This window comes from Fukomys damarensis, unplaced genomic scaffold (genome assembly GCF_012274545.1).
Source record: "Fukomys damarensis isolate Sample0158 unplaced genomic scaffold, DMR_v1.0_HiC HiC_scaffold_1, whole genome shotgun sequence".
NCBI lineage: Eukaryota > Metazoa > Chordata > Mammalia > Rodentia > Bathyergidae > Fukomys > Fukomys damarensis.
In genome coordinates, this window is record NW_022900913.1 from 67,607,297 (window position 1) to 67,625,566 (window position 18,270).

The 18,270-nt window shown below is 41.4% G+C and overlaps 1 protein-coding gene across 2 annotated transcripts in view; it reads right to left on the minus strand.

Annotated features, from left to right (window-relative positions):
* Grid1 (glutamate ionotropic receptor delta type subunit 1) overlaps window positions 1-18,270 on the minus strand; it is a 652,399-nt gene that overhangs the window by 114,912 nt on the left and 519,217 nt on the right. For both annotated transcript variants that reach the window (XM_033761721.1, XM_033761719.1), the window contains exon 8: window positions 1,454-1,555. In XM_033761721.1, the coding sequence (XP_033617612.1) occupies window positions 1,454-1,555 (102 nt within the window). The remainder of the gene's footprint in view (window positions 1-1,453; window positions 1,556-18,270) is intronic.

An 18,270-nucleotide genomic window follows, 5' to 3' on the forward strand; every position in this document is an offset into this window, starting at 1 on the left:
TAGTGAGACCCTGTCTCAAAGAAAGGAAAAAAAAAAAAAAAAAAAAAGAATGCTGGTACTTAGGCAAGTGTGTAGCTCAGAGGCAGAGCTTAACCCTGGGTTCAATCCCTACCACCAACAACAAGAGTAGAATTCAGTATTTACCCAGTTGCTACCCGGAGGCTAAATTCCTCTGCCTTTTCTAAAAGCAGTTTATGGACTATCAAGGTACTGTGCAGGACAACTGATCCCACCCTTGGGTCAGTATGAAGCAATGGAGATTTAATTGTCCTGTGTATGTCATCTCAGGCTCTGCCCAAGCCCCACTTCTCAGAATAACATGGGGTGTTTTCATTCCCCCCTTTGTAATATTCATTCTGGACTAGGACTCTGTCCTTAGGAAATCCCATAATTCTATGGGACTACATAAGAAATGTGACACGTCTTGCCCAAGATAATTCATGACAACAAAGCTCTGTGGTATTAGATTGAGAAAAGACAGCATCACATCTATCAGGTTGTACTAGAAAATGGATGCTGATTACTTGACAAGGTCAGACCACAAGTCAAAGGATGAGAGAGGATTAAGCCCTCAGACCTGGGATCCAAAGCCATTCCGCTTCACACCCACACAGTTAGTGTTTGACATGGTGGGCAGGTGGCCATCTGGAAAACATCTCTGCATTCCCACCAATTTCCTGGTGTGGAACAGCATAAGAAAAGGCTTTAGCAAACAGGCCCAAAGAATGTACCTCATTAAGTTAGTTCTGTTGGAAAAATATGATACCAGGATTATTCATAGGGTGCATACAGGGAAAGCAGAGACACTGCTGCCAAAGGTTTCCCACACCTGCTGGGACAGAGGACAGCTTTTGGACTATGTCTGACCCAGCCAAAAAGGATAAAATCTAAAGCATCCCTGCAGTTCTTCTAAAGAGATGAAAAGAATAAGTTAAAAGAAAGATGCTTCCAATGTCTCTCACCAATGTAAAAGTTTATGATTTCCAGGATAACTATGCAGAAAAATCTTAACTAACAAGCTGTCTTCACTGCAGACTTTGTATGCTGTGTGCCATCAGTATATTCAGTGGAAGAAGGATGCCTCCTCCTGGTATCTTTCTGGGGACCCCAGCTACCAGTACAGCTCTCCTGAGGAGCAGCAATAGGTCAAGATGCAGTTCACATCCGAGTAGAGCATCAGGGGTCCTCTGGAGCCCAAGAGCAGACCTGCAGGGATAGCCCTTCTCTTACATGTCAGACCTGGGATCAGGAACTTCCCATGGGAGGCTCTGCAGCCCCAGGAGAGATCTCCAGTCTTACTTCGTCATTCACACTGGTTTCCATGAAGGGTCTTGGGAAAGCTCAAACCACGACTCAAGATCCCCTGCTCCCCATACCCCACATTAAATAGAGAGCATCCTCTGATTCAAAAGTGTGGACAGCCAAGCTCCCAGAATGTCCCCCATGATCCTACCAAGACAGTCACCACTTTGAGAGTCAGTCCTTGGAGGCGGCTGCCCATGGGCCTCTCCTGCAAGCTGCCATTCAGACCCTTCTCTGAGTCCCATGTCGCCAGCTGTGAAGGGAAAAAGGGAGTATGAGGAATGGAAACTGGGCATCAATCCGCAGTTCCTCCTAAACCAGGATCTGCATCACAGGTGGGTGGACAGCAGCCCTCTAAGTTTCCTGGAGCCCTAGAGCCATCTCCCAACCATAAGAGAATAGAGATAAAACAGAGAAAGTTCCACTTCCGCCATCAGCTCACCCAGATCTCTAGGACTCTGCATCTCTAAAGTGTAACTGATAGGAAAGAACTGGTCTCTTCCATGAAGGTTTACATCCAATTTTATTCTGTCAACTAATGGAGGCTGTGTCATTGTGATGCAGACACAAATCACCTTTGTGTCTCCCCCAACATCTCCTCTTCCATTATTCCTTTGACTTTTCCAAGCCATAGAATCTTTAAGTTCAGCTGTTACCACAACTACAAGCAAGAGGGGATTCAGGAGTAATGTAAGCAGAACCACCAGTGCCCCGCCTATTTTCACTGTAAGGCAAACATCATAACTTTCCCCAGCATGGAGGTAGAAGCTGGTAGCAGAATAAATGTGCTCTGGACCCACCGTATCCCCCTGAAGACACAGTCCGTGCCCAATAGCCCAATGCATGTCTGACCAGCACCCCAAGAAGTCTCTCCTGGCTCCAAAGCTACAGAAGAGTGCTCACTTTGGCAGCACATATATTAAAACTACAGAAGAAACAGATGCTCTTGGGACTGTTCCCACAGGACCTGGACAACAATGATTAAACCTTTTCCTGGCTAATGATTTCCAATTATTAATTGGGGAGATGCAAAAATACAGATATTAGTTCATCTCAAGCCAGATAAATCAGAATCTCAGAGCCAGGCATGGAAAGTATTAATGCATCCAAGGAGATCTTGATATGTTCTTCTAAGTCCCGGGCCTTTGGCATGGCTGCATAATAGGATCTCTTAAGGGACTTTTTAGACATACTGAAGGCCAGGCTCTTGCTCCAGAGACTGTGATTTAATTGGTCCATAGTGGGCTAGATATGGATATTTTAGGCCCAGGTGATTGTAACACACAGCCAGGGTTGTAAGCCACTGCTGTAGATTAAAGCAGTAATTCTCCAACTGTGATGTACACACATATCACCTAGGGAATTTGTATGCACTGTCTGGTTCTGCAGCCTGAGATTATTCATGTCTAACAAGCTCCCAGGTGTAGCTGCTTCTACTGCTGTTGATAATCTATGGACCAGCATCTATGTAGCAAAGGGTCCATAGATTAGATTGCCCTCAGAAGCACCTATTTTTTGGCATGGAAGACCCAGGCTAATTTGAGTGGAAGATGCACTCTTTGTGGAGATGTGCCACTGGGGACCCCAGGGAGCCTCCAGCAGCTCCACTTAAAGGTACATCTACTGTCCCCACATTCCTGATAAATGGATACCTTTGGCAGGGTCTGCACACTGAGACCTAGAGGCCACCATTCCAGCCAACAGACCCTTCCACCTGGGAGATACTACAGTTCTGAGGACTAAAGAAAATCCATCAAAATGAGATAGGAGTTCTGGAGTTGAAAAGAAACCTTAAATCTCTATTGTTACTTTGGACATGATACCCACTAAGATCAACTCCACCCTAAATAATAGAATGCTTGGCAGTGATGTAAAAATAACTTAGCAGCATAACCACATACTCAAAAGAGCCCCACAACCACCATGAATTAATATGATGGGCAATGAAGTGAAGAACAAGTTAAGATCTACCCAGAATTCTAATCAAGGCATCAAAGATATTAATGGTACCACACTCTGGAAACTGGGACAGTGGGAAGGAAATATTATGGATATTTCTCCACTGGGTTTCAAGAAGTAGCACTAGAACTCAGAGTCTATTGCTGCAGCTAGATTAAAATGCTGGTCAGGGCTGGGGATTTAGCTCAGTGATTCCGCTGCCTAATTCACAAGCACAAGGGTCCTAAATTTGATCCCCAATACCAAAAAGAAAAAAAGTGCTGGTCAAAAGGAACAGGACAAACTCAGTAGATAGTGCCAGAGATTTGATTTCCTGGGTCCTTTGGATGTTCCAATGTAGATAAAGAGGGCAGGAATGGGTGTGCATTTGAGCTGCCAGCATCTGCATCCCCACAATGGCTTAGCCCAGGTCCCGGGGCTGCTTAACTCTGGGGTATGGCCCATATTCCTTATGGGTGTGGGTCCCCCTTGATTATCTCACTGACTCACAGAGTTATGACAGAGGCAATCTGGTCCCAATGATGACTTGTCCATCCCAGGCCCTAGATATCCTACCCTCTACTGGGACTTGGGTTCCTAGAACTGAGGTCATACCTTCCTGCCATGGAGGACATTGATTCTCTGCTACCTGGCTCTGATGAAAACCTGGATTTCAGCTCTGCTTGGTCTTGATCAGTCAGGCTTTACCTCATTTTTAGGAGGATTGGAATCAGGCTGAGAGACAGAGGCAGGAAGAAGCAATTTGGATGAAGTCCTGTGCAGCTAGGGTTTAAGCTCAGCTCTGAGCCTCTCAACTCTCCATACCACCCTCTGCCCATCTTCAGGCAGTGCCAACTCAGCCAACTCTGCTCAGACCACTGCAACAGTCTTGTCTGCTCATTAGCCCCAACTTTCCTTCCTTCCTTTCTTTTTCTTTCTTTCTTTCTTCCTTTCTTTCTTTCTTTCTTTTTCTTTCTTTCTTTCTTTCTTTCTTTCGGGGGGCACATCCTCCAATTGCTGGTATCCTTATAATAATAATTTTTATAATTCCTCAGATGTAACCTGTGTTAATTACAATTCCCTAATAGGGTCCCATTTCCTGCAGGATAAATCCTAACACTTATGAGCCTGACCTGAAAGAAAGGACTTCCTAACCCAGCCTTACCTGACTCTCTGCCTCACTTGAGTTTAGGTCACCATGCTAAATACCTACCCCTCAATCCCTTACCCTTTCCCATGCAAATTGTGTTCCCTCATGGTCTTCACATCCAATGCCTTCTCCTAGGATGCTATTTCTCTTCTTCTGGGTCTGGTAAACTCTCATTCATTAAAAAATAATAATAAGCTTTCACTTTAGAATAGTTTTAGATTTACATAAAAGTTGTAGATATTGTATGGAAAATGTCCTATACCACAAACCCAGTTTCCCCTGTTGTTAAAACATCATGGTCTCTTACCTGGAGCTACTCTGTGCCTGGATACTAATGTGTTCTTTATTCTTATCACATGCTAGTGTGACATATTCCTCAACTAATAAAATGTTAAGCTCAATCCCGGTGATTTACGCAAAGCTGTAATAGAAATGATCTACAGACCCTGCTACTATGGACTTAAGTCTCAGTGCCAGCTACAGGGCCTAGTTTCTCAGTCTGTTTTCTGGGATCATAAGATGGCTCTAGGGGTGCACATTACTCTGCTCATTTCCATTTTTGGTTTCCAGTCTTGTTTGAGAAACCACATCCTCCGCTCCAAGATCAAGTTTAATAACTGGTCTAGATTTGAGAACAAATTTAGGAACATGAAAGTGTGGAATCTGCAGGTTAATGAAACAGGAGACCTATGTTCAAGTGGTTCTCGCATTTACTAAAATGACCTTAGCCATCCCTCCTGAAAGCACCACACTTGAAACATAAGCACAGTCAAAAAATATTTGTTCAGTACATTAAACTTCACTGAGATTCTATTTTCTTATTCTCAAAATGGAATGCAAATATATCCCCTTCCTATCAAGTTGAGTGGCTAGTCAAAGGAGGAAATAGTTTTGAATAATCATCTATTATAAAATAGTGTAAGAATCAGTTTATAGATTACATGTATATGTATCTTTATATGTATGCATATACAATACATTATTCATGTTTAAACAAAGTATTGGTAAACATGGGAGAAGATACATTAAAATGTGATAGATATGTGTGTCAAACATAGGTGGAGGAATTATAAATAATTATTATCACTTTCTTTGAGCTCTTTTGGCGTTTAATAGGTTTTTTACCAGATTAACAGGAAGGAAAATGAGCTTTTGATAAAAATAACTACCATAGGTGATTAAGCAAAATCCTATCACATGTTCTTTTAAGACAGAGGACTAAATGTCAAAGGAACAATTAGAGTCGAATTATCTGTCAGTAAGTCAAGGCCCATCTGAGAGTCAGAACAGAATAAATCTGTGCTCTTGCTCCTTGGAGCTGTGAGTAGGGGCAGTCGTCTCCAAGGAGAGGCCCCACACTAGTGTGACCACTGTCTCACATGCTAAGACCTTGCCCAGAAGCTGTCCAGCTCTACAACCCTGTCGAGTAGAGGGATAAGGAAGCAGCCAGAGCTGAGGCCCAGATCCCTGGCTTAAGCATATTTCAAGAAAGAGGCATGGGCCTGAAACATTTTAGTTAATATTGAGACAACCCTAATGCCAGATGACCATCTAAATCAAAGAGGAACTTTATAAAAAGGGGAAAAAGTCCTTAAGCCTGTTACCATCCTTATCTTTTGGTCTGAAAGTGCTTGAGACTTAAAGTTTTTGTTTTCTTTTCTTTTAATACAAACTTCTCTCTCCCTGCCCTTTAGGCAGCCTGTGCTCTGACAAAGAAAGAAGGAATACTTCAAAGGGAAACTCAAATACTGCCTTTCAAATACATCAAAGTACAACCTTGTACCTGGATTTGGGATCCTCCGTGCTGGGCAGGAGAGATTATTATTCCCTCACATCAGGATGAAGTCGACTAACTGCCCCAGGCTGAGTGAATCTATTTTCTGAGAGCTGCCTGTTCTTGCCCAAATATTGAGTCTGGAGCTGCAAGCCTATGCCATTCTTGAGCAGGGTTATCCCTCCAAGTGTCCAGTATATAAGACCAGAATAGAGAAAAGCATAGTTTCAACAAGAGAATCCAGTGGAGTTTTTTTTTTATTTTTAATATAATAAAACCTTTAAATGTGTTCCCATCTTGCAGCCAACCCACAATGGGAAAGGGGGCATCCCACCTCAGTCCTGAGGGTGCCTGGCACTCCCAGGTGGGAAAATGTTTCAGTCAATAAATGAGACTAATATGCTTGATAAATGGGAAGCCAGGCAAACCTTTTACCGGAAGAAGTCCTGACGCTCAGTCATACAGCTCCAGACCATTTCATTTGTACATAAGTGTGTCTCCTCTGACTTCCCCTTGCTCTTGGCAGACAGAATTTTGTTTTTAGGATCGATGAATTTATGGCCGTAGACACCCACTTTTGACAGCTGACTTGTCAAGATCAATGCCTGAAAAACTAATTTCCAGCACTGTAAACAAAATGAGTGCTGCCACTACTCGATAAGACAGCCATGGTTTTCATTCATGGCCAAGATCTGCTCTGCCCAGACCAGACATGTGGACAGGGCCAGAGGTGATGGCGCAATCCTCACTTGAAAGGAGATATATGGCTACGAAATCTGACTATGACAAACAACTGTTCAAGAGGCCATTTGGGGAATAAATTTCATAAACCACTGGTCTCAGGGAAAGGGTATTTCCTGAGTCAATGGGGATGTTCTTATGGGCTTTTGAGTTGCAAAATATGGGGACTTGAGACTTTATGGCCCTGTCCTTAATATATTCAGGGCTATTAACCCTAAACACAACAGGCTTCCTTTGGAAGATCAGGCTTTGCGATTTGTAACTTAGTTAAAAATGCGCCTTATATTCTCTTCTCTTTTCATGAGGCGGGAAGGTAAAGAGGGGAGGTAACCCACTGCTTTAGAGTCCAGAGACAGAATGTAACCAGAATTTCATACAGAGCTTTGCAGATTCCTGGGGAGGAGAGGGAAAGAAAGAAAGAAGGGAAGGAGAGGAGAAAGGGAAAAAGAGGAGGAAAGGAGGGGAGGGGAGAGAAAAAGGGAGGGGAGGAGAGGAGATCTCTTGTCTAATAATATCCAACAAATAATAGGTCAATAACCTATACTGTGACACTTTTATAGCAGAATGACAGATACTTAGCTGGTAAACTTGTCTCAAGAGAGCACTGGAAGTAACAGTTAAAGCTTTTAAAACCATGTCTGTCAGATGTCCCAGCCATAGGTGAAGTCCCCTATGGGCTCTATGCTATCACCCGTGATAGTCATCACTAGAGTGTGGAAGGCCAAAACTGGGATATGGGCTTCAGTGATAATAGCCACAATGCAGGCACCATCGTGTCAGTGCCAGTGCAAGGGATGTTCTGAAACAATTATTTTTCTACTGGTTTTTGTTCCTGTGCCCACTTTTACTGGAAAACAAATGGATAAAGTATATGTTTAAAGGATCACAACCTTTGACAGAGGCAGGGTGAAGAGGAATCCACTATCCCCAGTCAGTTTGAATTGGACATTCAGCCAGCACTGATTTCACACAGTCAATTGCAAGTGCTTGTTGCCACTATTGTTGCTGGTGGTGTTGGTATTATTGTTTGGTGCTATAGATTGAGACTAAATCCTTGTCCACGCTAAGCAGATGCTCTCGCTCTACCACTGAGCTACACTTCCAGCTAATTACAAGTCTTAAGCTTCAGCAAGACACAGAGACAGTATGTCTAGACATAAACAGGACCTGAGAGGCAGAATGGAAGCATGAAGAGGGTAGAATATGAATAGATGTAACCAGGGTTCCTAAAGCAAGGTCTGATTTGAAAGTTCAACTTAGGAATTCCAGAATATCAGGGCCAACAAGGGTGGACCACAGGCAACACCAGACAGTGCCCATACCTGCAGAGAACGTTGCCATTCTCTTGTGGCACTTCCAGGCATGCTGGACAGGAGATGAAACTCTCCCTGAGACAGTGGAGGACTCAAATTCTCTCTTCAAACCAAGACCATTTGCACAGGGAACTGGGCACTTAGTGAAAGCCATATGATCTTGAAACAAGAGGTAGCAGACCTCGCATTAACTGCTCAGCGGGCAGAGTTGCAAGACCCTAAGGAAAAGGGAAGAGGCAGGAGAGCTATCATGTGTCAGCTTCATGAAAAACTTCAGCAAGGAGGAGAGAAAGATACTTGCCCACTAGGGTTGGAGAAAAGGATGAGCAAAATGAGCAGAAATATCACTGGCCCTGGCAAGTCACTCAGGATGGAGGTGGCAGATGGAGCCAAGCTTTAGCTTCCACAAGCTAGGAGTCCAGAGCACCAAGAGCTCACTGGATAACAGGGCTGGCCTGCCCCAAGAGTACAAAAATGGAGTCTTTGGGTCCCCTTATGAGTGATGATGGAGGCAGTTCCACTTCTGCTAAAGACAGAAAGCAGTGAGAGGATGTTGCTCCCATTGTAACCACAACAATAAAAATTTAGCCCACGAGAGGCCTGCAATCAAAAGACAAACTGCTGTCCTCCAAGGGGAAAGTGGATGCAAGCAATGCTGTATCTGTGGCTGCCTGCAGGATGAGAGATGCAGTAGTTACAAATATGAGAAAGAAGAAAGTAATCAGAAATGTTAGAAACTTCTTAAAAGTCCAGGTATGGGTCACCAGGATAGCGAGGATCCTGGGAAGTTCAGGCTCCAGGGAGGTCACATATTTTCTTTTCTACCTATACTTCAAGTGCTCTCTTGAGACAAGTTTACCAGCTAAGTATCTGTCCTTCAGCTATAAAAGTGTTACAGTACAGGTTACTGACAAGCTCTTTTCCACCAAGTCCCCAAACTAGAGGGAATTGGAGAAAGAAAACCAGAATCAAACACAGCCCCTCAAAGAAAAGAAAACTGCATCAAATAACTGTCATTTCAATACAAGATTTGCAGCAGGCATATGTGAGGAAAGCTTACAACTCAATTACAAAACAACTTAATTTTTGAAAATGGAAAAAGTATTTTTCCAAATAAGACATGTAGAAGCCTGATATATGCTTGAAACTATACGCCCAACATCACTGAATTAGCAGAATGCAAAATATGATCATGAGGAAATACTGCTAAATCTCTCTAGAATGGCTAAAATCCAAAGCTGACATTACCAAGTGCCACTGAGGATCTGGAACACAAAATGTGCAGCTATGATGCAAGATAATTTGGCAGTTTTTTATAAAGTTAAACATACATTTACCATGCAATCCAACAAATCCACCTCTAGGCATTACAGTAGGGAAATACAAAATATGCTCATATAAAGATCTGGATGCCAATGTTCATAGAAGCTTTATTCTTAATAGGCAAAACCCAGAAACTTTCCAAATGGCAATAAGCTGGTAAAGAGATAAACACAAGGTGGTCTATTTTTACAACATAATAGACCTTGGCAAGAAAAAGCAACAAACTTTCAACACATGCAACAATAGAAATAAAGCATAGAAATCTTATACTATGTGAATGAACCCAGACATTGAAGACTTCATCTTTCATGATTCTATGTATACAACATTCTCCCAAAGGCAATATTATAGGGAATGAACATAAATCTGTGGTTACCCAAGGCTGAGAATGGGAGAAAGGTACAAATGCAGAGGGATCAGGACTTGGGGGCAATGGAAGTGTTCTATACATTGTGTGTTCTGGTGTTACACCACCAGATACATTTGTCAGAGCAGATCAAACACTGTGTACCTCAAGGGGTATTGATAGAGAACACTTTAATGTAAAATAACTTATGCCCTTTGCTTTGTTTAGTTCAGAATCAACAGGCACTGGAGGCAGCTAGTCTCCCTAAAAAGTTTTGTAAATGAAAAAAACTGTTGTTAACCTTGCTGACCAGACACGCCCCCTTTCCCTGGGCTAGAATAGATAACTAAATGAATTTTAAAGGTAACCTCCCCTACCAAAGAAGTGCTACCTCTAGGTTGAAATTCAACTGCCTCACTGCCACCACATTTTGAATATCAGCAATGGGAACTGTGAAAATGCAATGTATTTGCATTCCCACCTGAATGAGATCAAGGCTGTAAAACCATATAAAAGGGGGAATTGTAGCCCAGTACTGGGCTGATCAAGACACTGCCATTAGGTGTGATCAATCCCCATGGATGGAGTAAACTTTTATTATTTTACTTCCATTCTGCTGCCTCTCTATGTGTCACTTGCCAATTCCTTCCATAACAGTATAGATAATTACATCTAATAGACCTGAGGGTGTGTGTGTGTGTGTGTGTGTGTGTGTGTGATTGATTGATTGATTTTAAGGAAGCCATGTGCTAGGAACTGCACCAACCTGTCATGTGACCTGACTGTGACTGTTTGGTAGGACTGATGAGAGGGAGGGATTCCCAAATGAACAACACAATCAGTGTTTGTACCTTCAGATGATAGTACTTTAATTACCTCCAGCTAGATAAGAAGCAGCCAAGACATGACCTACCAATCTCAAAGAACTGGATGAATCCTTAAAAAGGTTTAAGAAGAATTTTACCTATGAATAGTTCCATAGTGTGTGCAAAAAAACTGATTATATATGCAGTGGTATGTGTTCCAACTTTTTAAATGCTTATTTCTTTACTTTTTTTTTTTTTTTTTTTTTTTTTTTTTTTTTGTACCAGGGATCAAACTCGGGTTATTGTGCTTTCCAGGCAGGCAGTGGAACCACTGAGCTAAATCCCTGGCTAATGCTTATTTCTTTTGGTGAGATGGTGTATGTATTTCCCTAAAACACAAAGGTAGCTCTAAGTGGCCATTTCCGGCATGGAGTAGAGCAATGGGATTGCAGAGGATGTTCATCTCTTGCACAATACAATCCTGTAATGTTTAGATTGTTTTACAGAAAGGAAACATTGCTTTTATAATTTGAAGAAAAACAATAAAGTGATTTTCATTTTGAAAGTGCACTTCTATCTAGCTATTGACTGTAATGATATGTGTATCTCTCTCTTAATTGTTTTAGGTATATTGGTTTTGTTTCTCTAAACTGTGAGTTCTAGAAATAGCATTCTCTGGTGGGAATTCAGTTTCTTCCACTCCTAAGCCCAAGACCTCTGGCAAGTTACTTTCTTTGAGCTTCCTCTGTAGCTTCCATCCACTGGATACTGGCTATTGTGATGGGCAATACTTCTTTCCTTTCTAGTCTCCAAATGCTCAGGTCCATACTAATAGCTTATAAAATTCTTGTTAGTTTAAACTGCCCAGAATTAATGGCACTATACACACTATTCATCAGTCTGAATTCTGACGAGACACATTCTGCCAGTCAGTTCTATGAGTCTCTACACTAAAAAAAGTGGCAGGTGTCTTCCTTACACTCTCTTTACATTCTTAGCCACCTTCTTTCCCTGGAATATCCTGCATTTCCTCTGTGCTCTGACTTCTCCCCAACCTTGAAAATCATCCATGAGACCTTTCTTGCATCTCAAAAGTAAGTGCCTCCCTTGGGCAAGTCCATAATGACCTGCCCATAGCTCTGTACAAATGCTTTGCTCAATATGTTAAAACTTCATGTCTATCTATTCACAAATATTCGACAGCTCTTTTAAGCCAGAAATTATCTCTTCTTCATTTTGATGCACCCAATAAAATCTTACTAGAAAAATTAATACATTTGATCACCCCTTAGGCATCTCCTCATTAACTGGTAAGAAATTCATGTTTTTTTCTCAAAATCCAGCTTTTGACAAGCCCAGGTTATATTCCTTATCTGAAGCTCTGCAAAAGGCTTCCTTGATGAGGATTTAGCTCAGTGGTTCCTCCGCCTGCCTCAAAAGCTCAAGGTCCTGAGTTCGATCCCCAGTACAAAAAAAAAAAAAAAAAAAAAAAAAAAAAAAAAAAGAGGCTTCCTTACTTGGTGCTGACTTATTTACAGTGACAAAGTTTATGGCCAGGATTTTCCCTCTTGGATAAGCTTTTGTTGAAAACTTACCTTAAGACTTCAAATTATGAAAATGTGTTAGTCAAATAAATGAATCAAGCACTTCATGGTTTTATTCTAGGCTACAGACCTCTACAAGGCCACATAGTACAAGTTGAGGCATGGACAAAGGAGTGAAGCTTCATTGCTGGTATCACTGCCTGAGCTCTAACTCCTATCACATCAGCTACAGCATTAGATCCTCTAGAAGCATGAACTCTACTGTGAATTGAGCACATAAGAAATCTAGGTTGCATGCTCCTTTGCATCATTTGCAAACCATGTCCTCCCCTGCAGTCTTTGGAAAATATTGTTTTCCATGAAACTGGTCTTTGGTGCCAAAAAAGTTAGAGACCATCATTATGGAAACTTGTTAGTACATGGTCTGTGGACTAGAAGCACTGGGCCCACCTCCTACCTGCTAAATCAATGCATGCAGTTTACCAAGACCCCTGAGTGAGCCATAGGCACAGTAAAGTTTGAGAGACACAGTCAGTAGACCATAGCACCACTAATTGCTTGTCTAGGACACTTATGACCTTCCCTATCTGACTCTCACTTACTCTCTTATCCACCTTCTATCCTTCTATCTAACTTCCACTTATCAGGCCAAGTTTTCTTTCTTTTCTTTTTAAATGTAAATTATTTTATTTCAGTCTCCTTTTTAAAATTTGCAAGTAGGTTCCTGTTAAACTTGGACTACACTTCCCAGGCCTGTACGACTCACAAGACCTGGTCAATGTCTGCTTTTTCAACTCATCCCATGCCCTTCTTTCTACTTAATTCACTCTACTCCACTGACGATGAACAGCTTTTACTTCCTCTCTCAAGCCAAGGTCCTTTCTGACTGGGAATTGTGTATACAATGTTATCATTTCTGATTAATCTTGTATCTACCATTTACATTCCATGCTTGGCTTTTTCTCATCTGGCAGGTCCTGCCTGATGAATAATCCTTTTGATAAAGCCTTACCAGGTCACTCAGCCCAAGTGCTTTCAATATTCAAAAACACAGGACTTTGATCAAATTTTTTGAAGCTCTCAAATATTGCAATTATACAAAACACCCTTCATGATATACGGGACATTTGTTTTGTTCAGACTTATTTAAACATTTGACAATTTCTGGCCCACAGCATGCACTTAACAAGTACTTACTAAATATAAGAATTAACTAAAGATCTGGTCCAAGAATCAGCAAAGTTTTTCATTAATGGATAGACAGTAAATATTCTAAGCTTTGTGAGCTACATGGCCTCAATGGGCATAGGTAGGTGCCGACAAACTTTACTTCCAAGGTAAAGCTGGCAGGTTGGATTGAGCCCAGGAGCCATGGTATGCTGTTCTCTGCTTATCAATACCTTTATTTCTACTGTTCTCTCTGTCTATCATGATATCCCCTCCAATTTCACTTTTCAAAGCACTAACCTTCTTTATTTGTTGCCTGGACTAGCCTCAGTTTTGCAGTCCTTCTGCTACAGTCCTCAGAGTAGCTGGGAATACTACATGCCAGATTTATCACTTCTGCAACGGTTTAACTGCCATGTTTTCTGGAAACTCCACTTTATCCCTCCAACCAGAAGTGGCAGGTCTCTTGCATCCATAAGTCATTGTGCTTACATGTCTTCATGACACCAATCACATTCAGATTTCCTTAACAGATCTTATAAACGATTATATTTTCTAAAACTGGGTGTGACAATATTCCCTACCTTATATATTCTTCTGTGATGTCACTTCCCCACCTCCTACCCAGAAGCAAAGTCAAAAGTCCCTTCCTTTCAATCTGGTCTGCAACTTCTGCCTAGATCTCTTGGGGTGCTTGCTCTAACACAAGGCTTTGCACTCTTAGAACCATGGACATTTTGCCAGAAAATTCTTCATTGGGGGTAGAGATGCTGCTCTATGCGTTATAGGATATGTAGCAGCATCCCTGACCTCTATCAAGTAGATATCAATACCATCTCCCATTGTGAGAACCCAAAATACCTCCAGACATTGTAAAAAAAAATCCTGGAGGACAGAATTAGCCCATCCACCATCCACAGAGAACCATTTATCTAGGTGAACATAGATGTCATGCACAAAGTACAACTCTGACACTACCATGCGGCAGAAATGACATATAGGTATTCTAATTGACACTCCCAGATAGCTGCCTTCCAGCCACCATGGTCAAAGCACTAGACATGTAGGTGAAACCATCTTGAAACCCTTAACATCTGCCCGTCAGCTGGATGCCATGCCACTCTGCCTTGGAGCCAGCCAACTATGATCTGAAAACTATACAAACTATGAGCTACAATAAATCTTTCTTCCTTTAACTATGTGTGTCAGGTATTTTGTCTTGGCAACAAGAAAAGTAAGACGGGCACTAAGGAAAATTTTAGTAGATTCAAACCTCTAGTTCACTGATGGTAAGAGTTTAGGGGAAAATACTGGACACTGAAAGAAAAAGTAGTTTTGATATACAATGTCAGAAAATTGAAGAAAACTGGCATTTGCAATAGGAAAAGTAGAAGGCTAAAGAGGTGTTCAAGCAGAATTTTGAACAGTCCTCTGCTTTCTCTTAGCTGCTTACCATAATACATGCATAGATACATAGACAATTCATAGATGAACCAAAAGAATTATGCTTTGAATCAGAATTTGGTTAAAATACATGGAATCCAGGATTTTTTGGATTTAAAAACAATTTTTATCCTCAGTGTCTTCTTGCATAAAATTCCAAAAGAAGAGATTCCCAATGCAAAGATCAAAGCCTGCAGACTCTCTGAAAATGTGAAGCCATAAAATCAAAGGTCCTGGCTATAAAAGCCTTTCTTAAGACCTCAGACATACTTGAGGCAGTGTATTATAGACCTTTCAGAGAGACAAAAGGCTTCCCATAATGTTACAGGTACACACTGCAGGCCTTCTCTGCTAGACAGGAGAACTTCGAAAAATCTACTGCAGTCCATTAGAAAATTCAAGGTAAACAAGAGTCCCTCTCAAAAAAACTTGTTGTAGGTGTGCTAGCATCTAATGAAATAAGCAATCAGTATACTCCCACCCCCACACACAAACAGGGTTTTTAAAGGAATTGTAATATTGTAATGGCAGAAGCACATCTAGGTTGAACTAAATAAATCGGAGAGAATGGAATTTGAGGGAGACTTTCAAATCTCTGGATTTCAATTGGCAGCAAGTAGCTGAGTAAATTATTCACCTGCAATTAGAATCTATTTTTCATGGTAAAGGATAACATAGAAAGCAGTATTAATATCTCAAAGCGGGGGAGCAGCAGCAGGCTCTGCTCATGGGGCAGAAGCCCAGACGGGATATCAAAACAGCAATACACCAGTGATCACCATGTGCCTCTTGGCTCCTCTCTCCTTCATGGGTGGAAATGTTTACTGAAGTTTCACTTGCTGCCTTTGCTTATATATTGATAATGTGGGGATCATATACATTTATCTTTATAATGAGGTATTCATAGTGAGCAAAACTATACTACTTCCAAGAGTCTGTATCCAAGGTCTTCATCTGTATTTCAGTTTGATTTAGGTGATCAGATGCTAGGCTTTGAGCAAAAGTCAGAACAGAATGAGGCTTTGGGGTTCTTGGGGAAAGGAACAAGAATATATTTTCATTTGAGTGTGGCTTGTGTGGCAAAAGGAAACACTAGCACAGATTGTATCGTCCAGGGGCAGCAATAATATCATCTGCCTCAGGCTTTTCTAGAATGTGACGCGTCACTCCCCCATTAACAGGTAAGGCCTGACTCCTCTTCCCTCCTTGAATCTTAAATAGTTTTGCCTGTAATTTATAAATGTTGGTGGAAGTAACCCTTGGTGACTACATTCCAAGTAGCCCTGTAATATCCAGTGGGGGAAGCTAGGCACCATATAAGAGACCCAGTACGCATGAGGCTACCATGCCAAAGAGGCTGCAACAGTTCCAGATAAGCCCACTTTTCTAATATCCTTCACCAGACAGCAGGCATGCAAGGGAAGCCCTCTGAAATCCTCCTATGTATAACTAAGTGGCTTCTGTTGATGCCACAAGGGGTAAAACAATCACCTAGACAGTAGAATCTGAGTTACAATGAAATAAAATATAATGAATATGGAATGATATGGTCTAACATAATACAATTATTCCTGTTTTACGTCATTAAATGCTGCCATCATTTCTTATGAATCAATAGTAACAATTTCTGATGAATTTGTCCTTGTGGTTATCTTAAAAGCCTGGGCTGGTTTATTCCTTTCTGTACTCCCATACATTGCCTCCCACATAAAATGTGGATGTGTTTACACTCAGCAGTGTTGTTATGTACACATCTCTGAGTGACACCAACACTTTGTGAGTTTTGTGAGGGAACATTCTCAAATTTTCTTATAGAGAAATGAGGTTCCCAGAGGTCAGGGGACTTGCTGTGCTTCTATTAAATAATCCAGAGAGCAGGTAAAATCAGGACTTCTGAATCCAAGTACAATGGACTCTGCTTATAAAATGTTCCCTCTGCACGCTATAGCATCTGCATAAGTATTTATTTGTTTCATAGAGGAAGGAAGAAAGGAAAGGAGATAGGCCAGAAAGGGGAAAGAAAAGCACTCCTAAGGACATTAACAGCAAAAGCATCTTGCCTGAACTCCTGGCTGCTCAAGATGCCCAGAACCCAGGCATTTCAGAGGTCAGCATCATGCCAGCTTCCAATCTCCTTCCTTTTAAAAACTTATTCTTTTTCTTATACTTTTTACTACATCATTGCATTGGTCCAACCTGGAAACCTCACAAGCCTCAGGCTTCCTGCCTCTTGTCCCTTCCTCTCTACTCACGCTTGAGAGGTCTCTACAACTGCACAGAAGCCCTGTGACTCTCCTTCCACCAGCACCAGAGCCAAATAAGTGTTTTACCTGAAAATGGATATAAGGGAGATAATGAGGCATCTAAAAACAGTGAAAATGATCTCTATATAGAACCTGGGAGGGTCACTAGCAAATAAGAATCAAGAGATAGGGATATTAGAAACATATTTATGTCATGGGGGATAGTAGAAGCCTTAAGCACAGATGAGCTAACTGCAGAGACAAGGTAAGAGGTGAGATGCCTTTGCTCATTTCTAATTTCCCCTTTCATATTTCATGATCATATGTACACAGTATTTTCTTTCTGTATGAGTCTTCTTCACATAATACACATAGCTTGATACCTTGTATCGAAACAAAACCAAAGCATTTTCCTTTAGGTGAGAGTAAGAACCAAAAAGCAGCATTACATTACTCAGTAGGACTTGAGAAAGGGTCTACCTCAGAAATAAATTATAAGAGTGAGGTGCATCTTCCCCCATGACTGCAACTCAGGATTAGCAGTTGAGTATCTGCCTCTGTGTGGTCTCCAAAGGCCCTGGGCTCAGAGAAAACAGGCACTCAGGACATTTCAACTGACCAGACAGGAACAGTACCAAATGGAATGGAGCAGAAAATTCACAAAACTCTTACAAACAAAGAGGCCAAACACTGTATTGTAAAAATCTACAGTAAAAATCTTGCACAGCCAGAGCCTGGTAAATACCATGTACCCTAAGCTGATTCATTTGACTGTCTTATGTCTCATCATTATCACCTTAAAGCTGGAGTCTGAGTTCTTAATGTCCAACCTTTTCACCATTAAAGCCATGTTTGAAAAAGAAGGTCGGGATTGTAAGATGGAACAAAAAATGGATGTTATATTAACATCACCAACACAACCATTACAGTCATTGGCAGGCTGAGTCTGGGCTTAGACTTGAACTGGAATCTTACCTCAGTCACATGCTCACGATGACCTTGAACAAGCTACACAACCCATCCCAGCCTCATTTTGTGCCCTTAAAATAGAAAATACAAATGACACTGATAATAAGTCCTTCTGAGTTTTAAAATTCATCATGATCTGATTATTTCCAAATTTATATTCCTAGGTCAGGTTTTTTTTTTTTTTTCCTGGGCTCCAGATCAAACGTTCAGG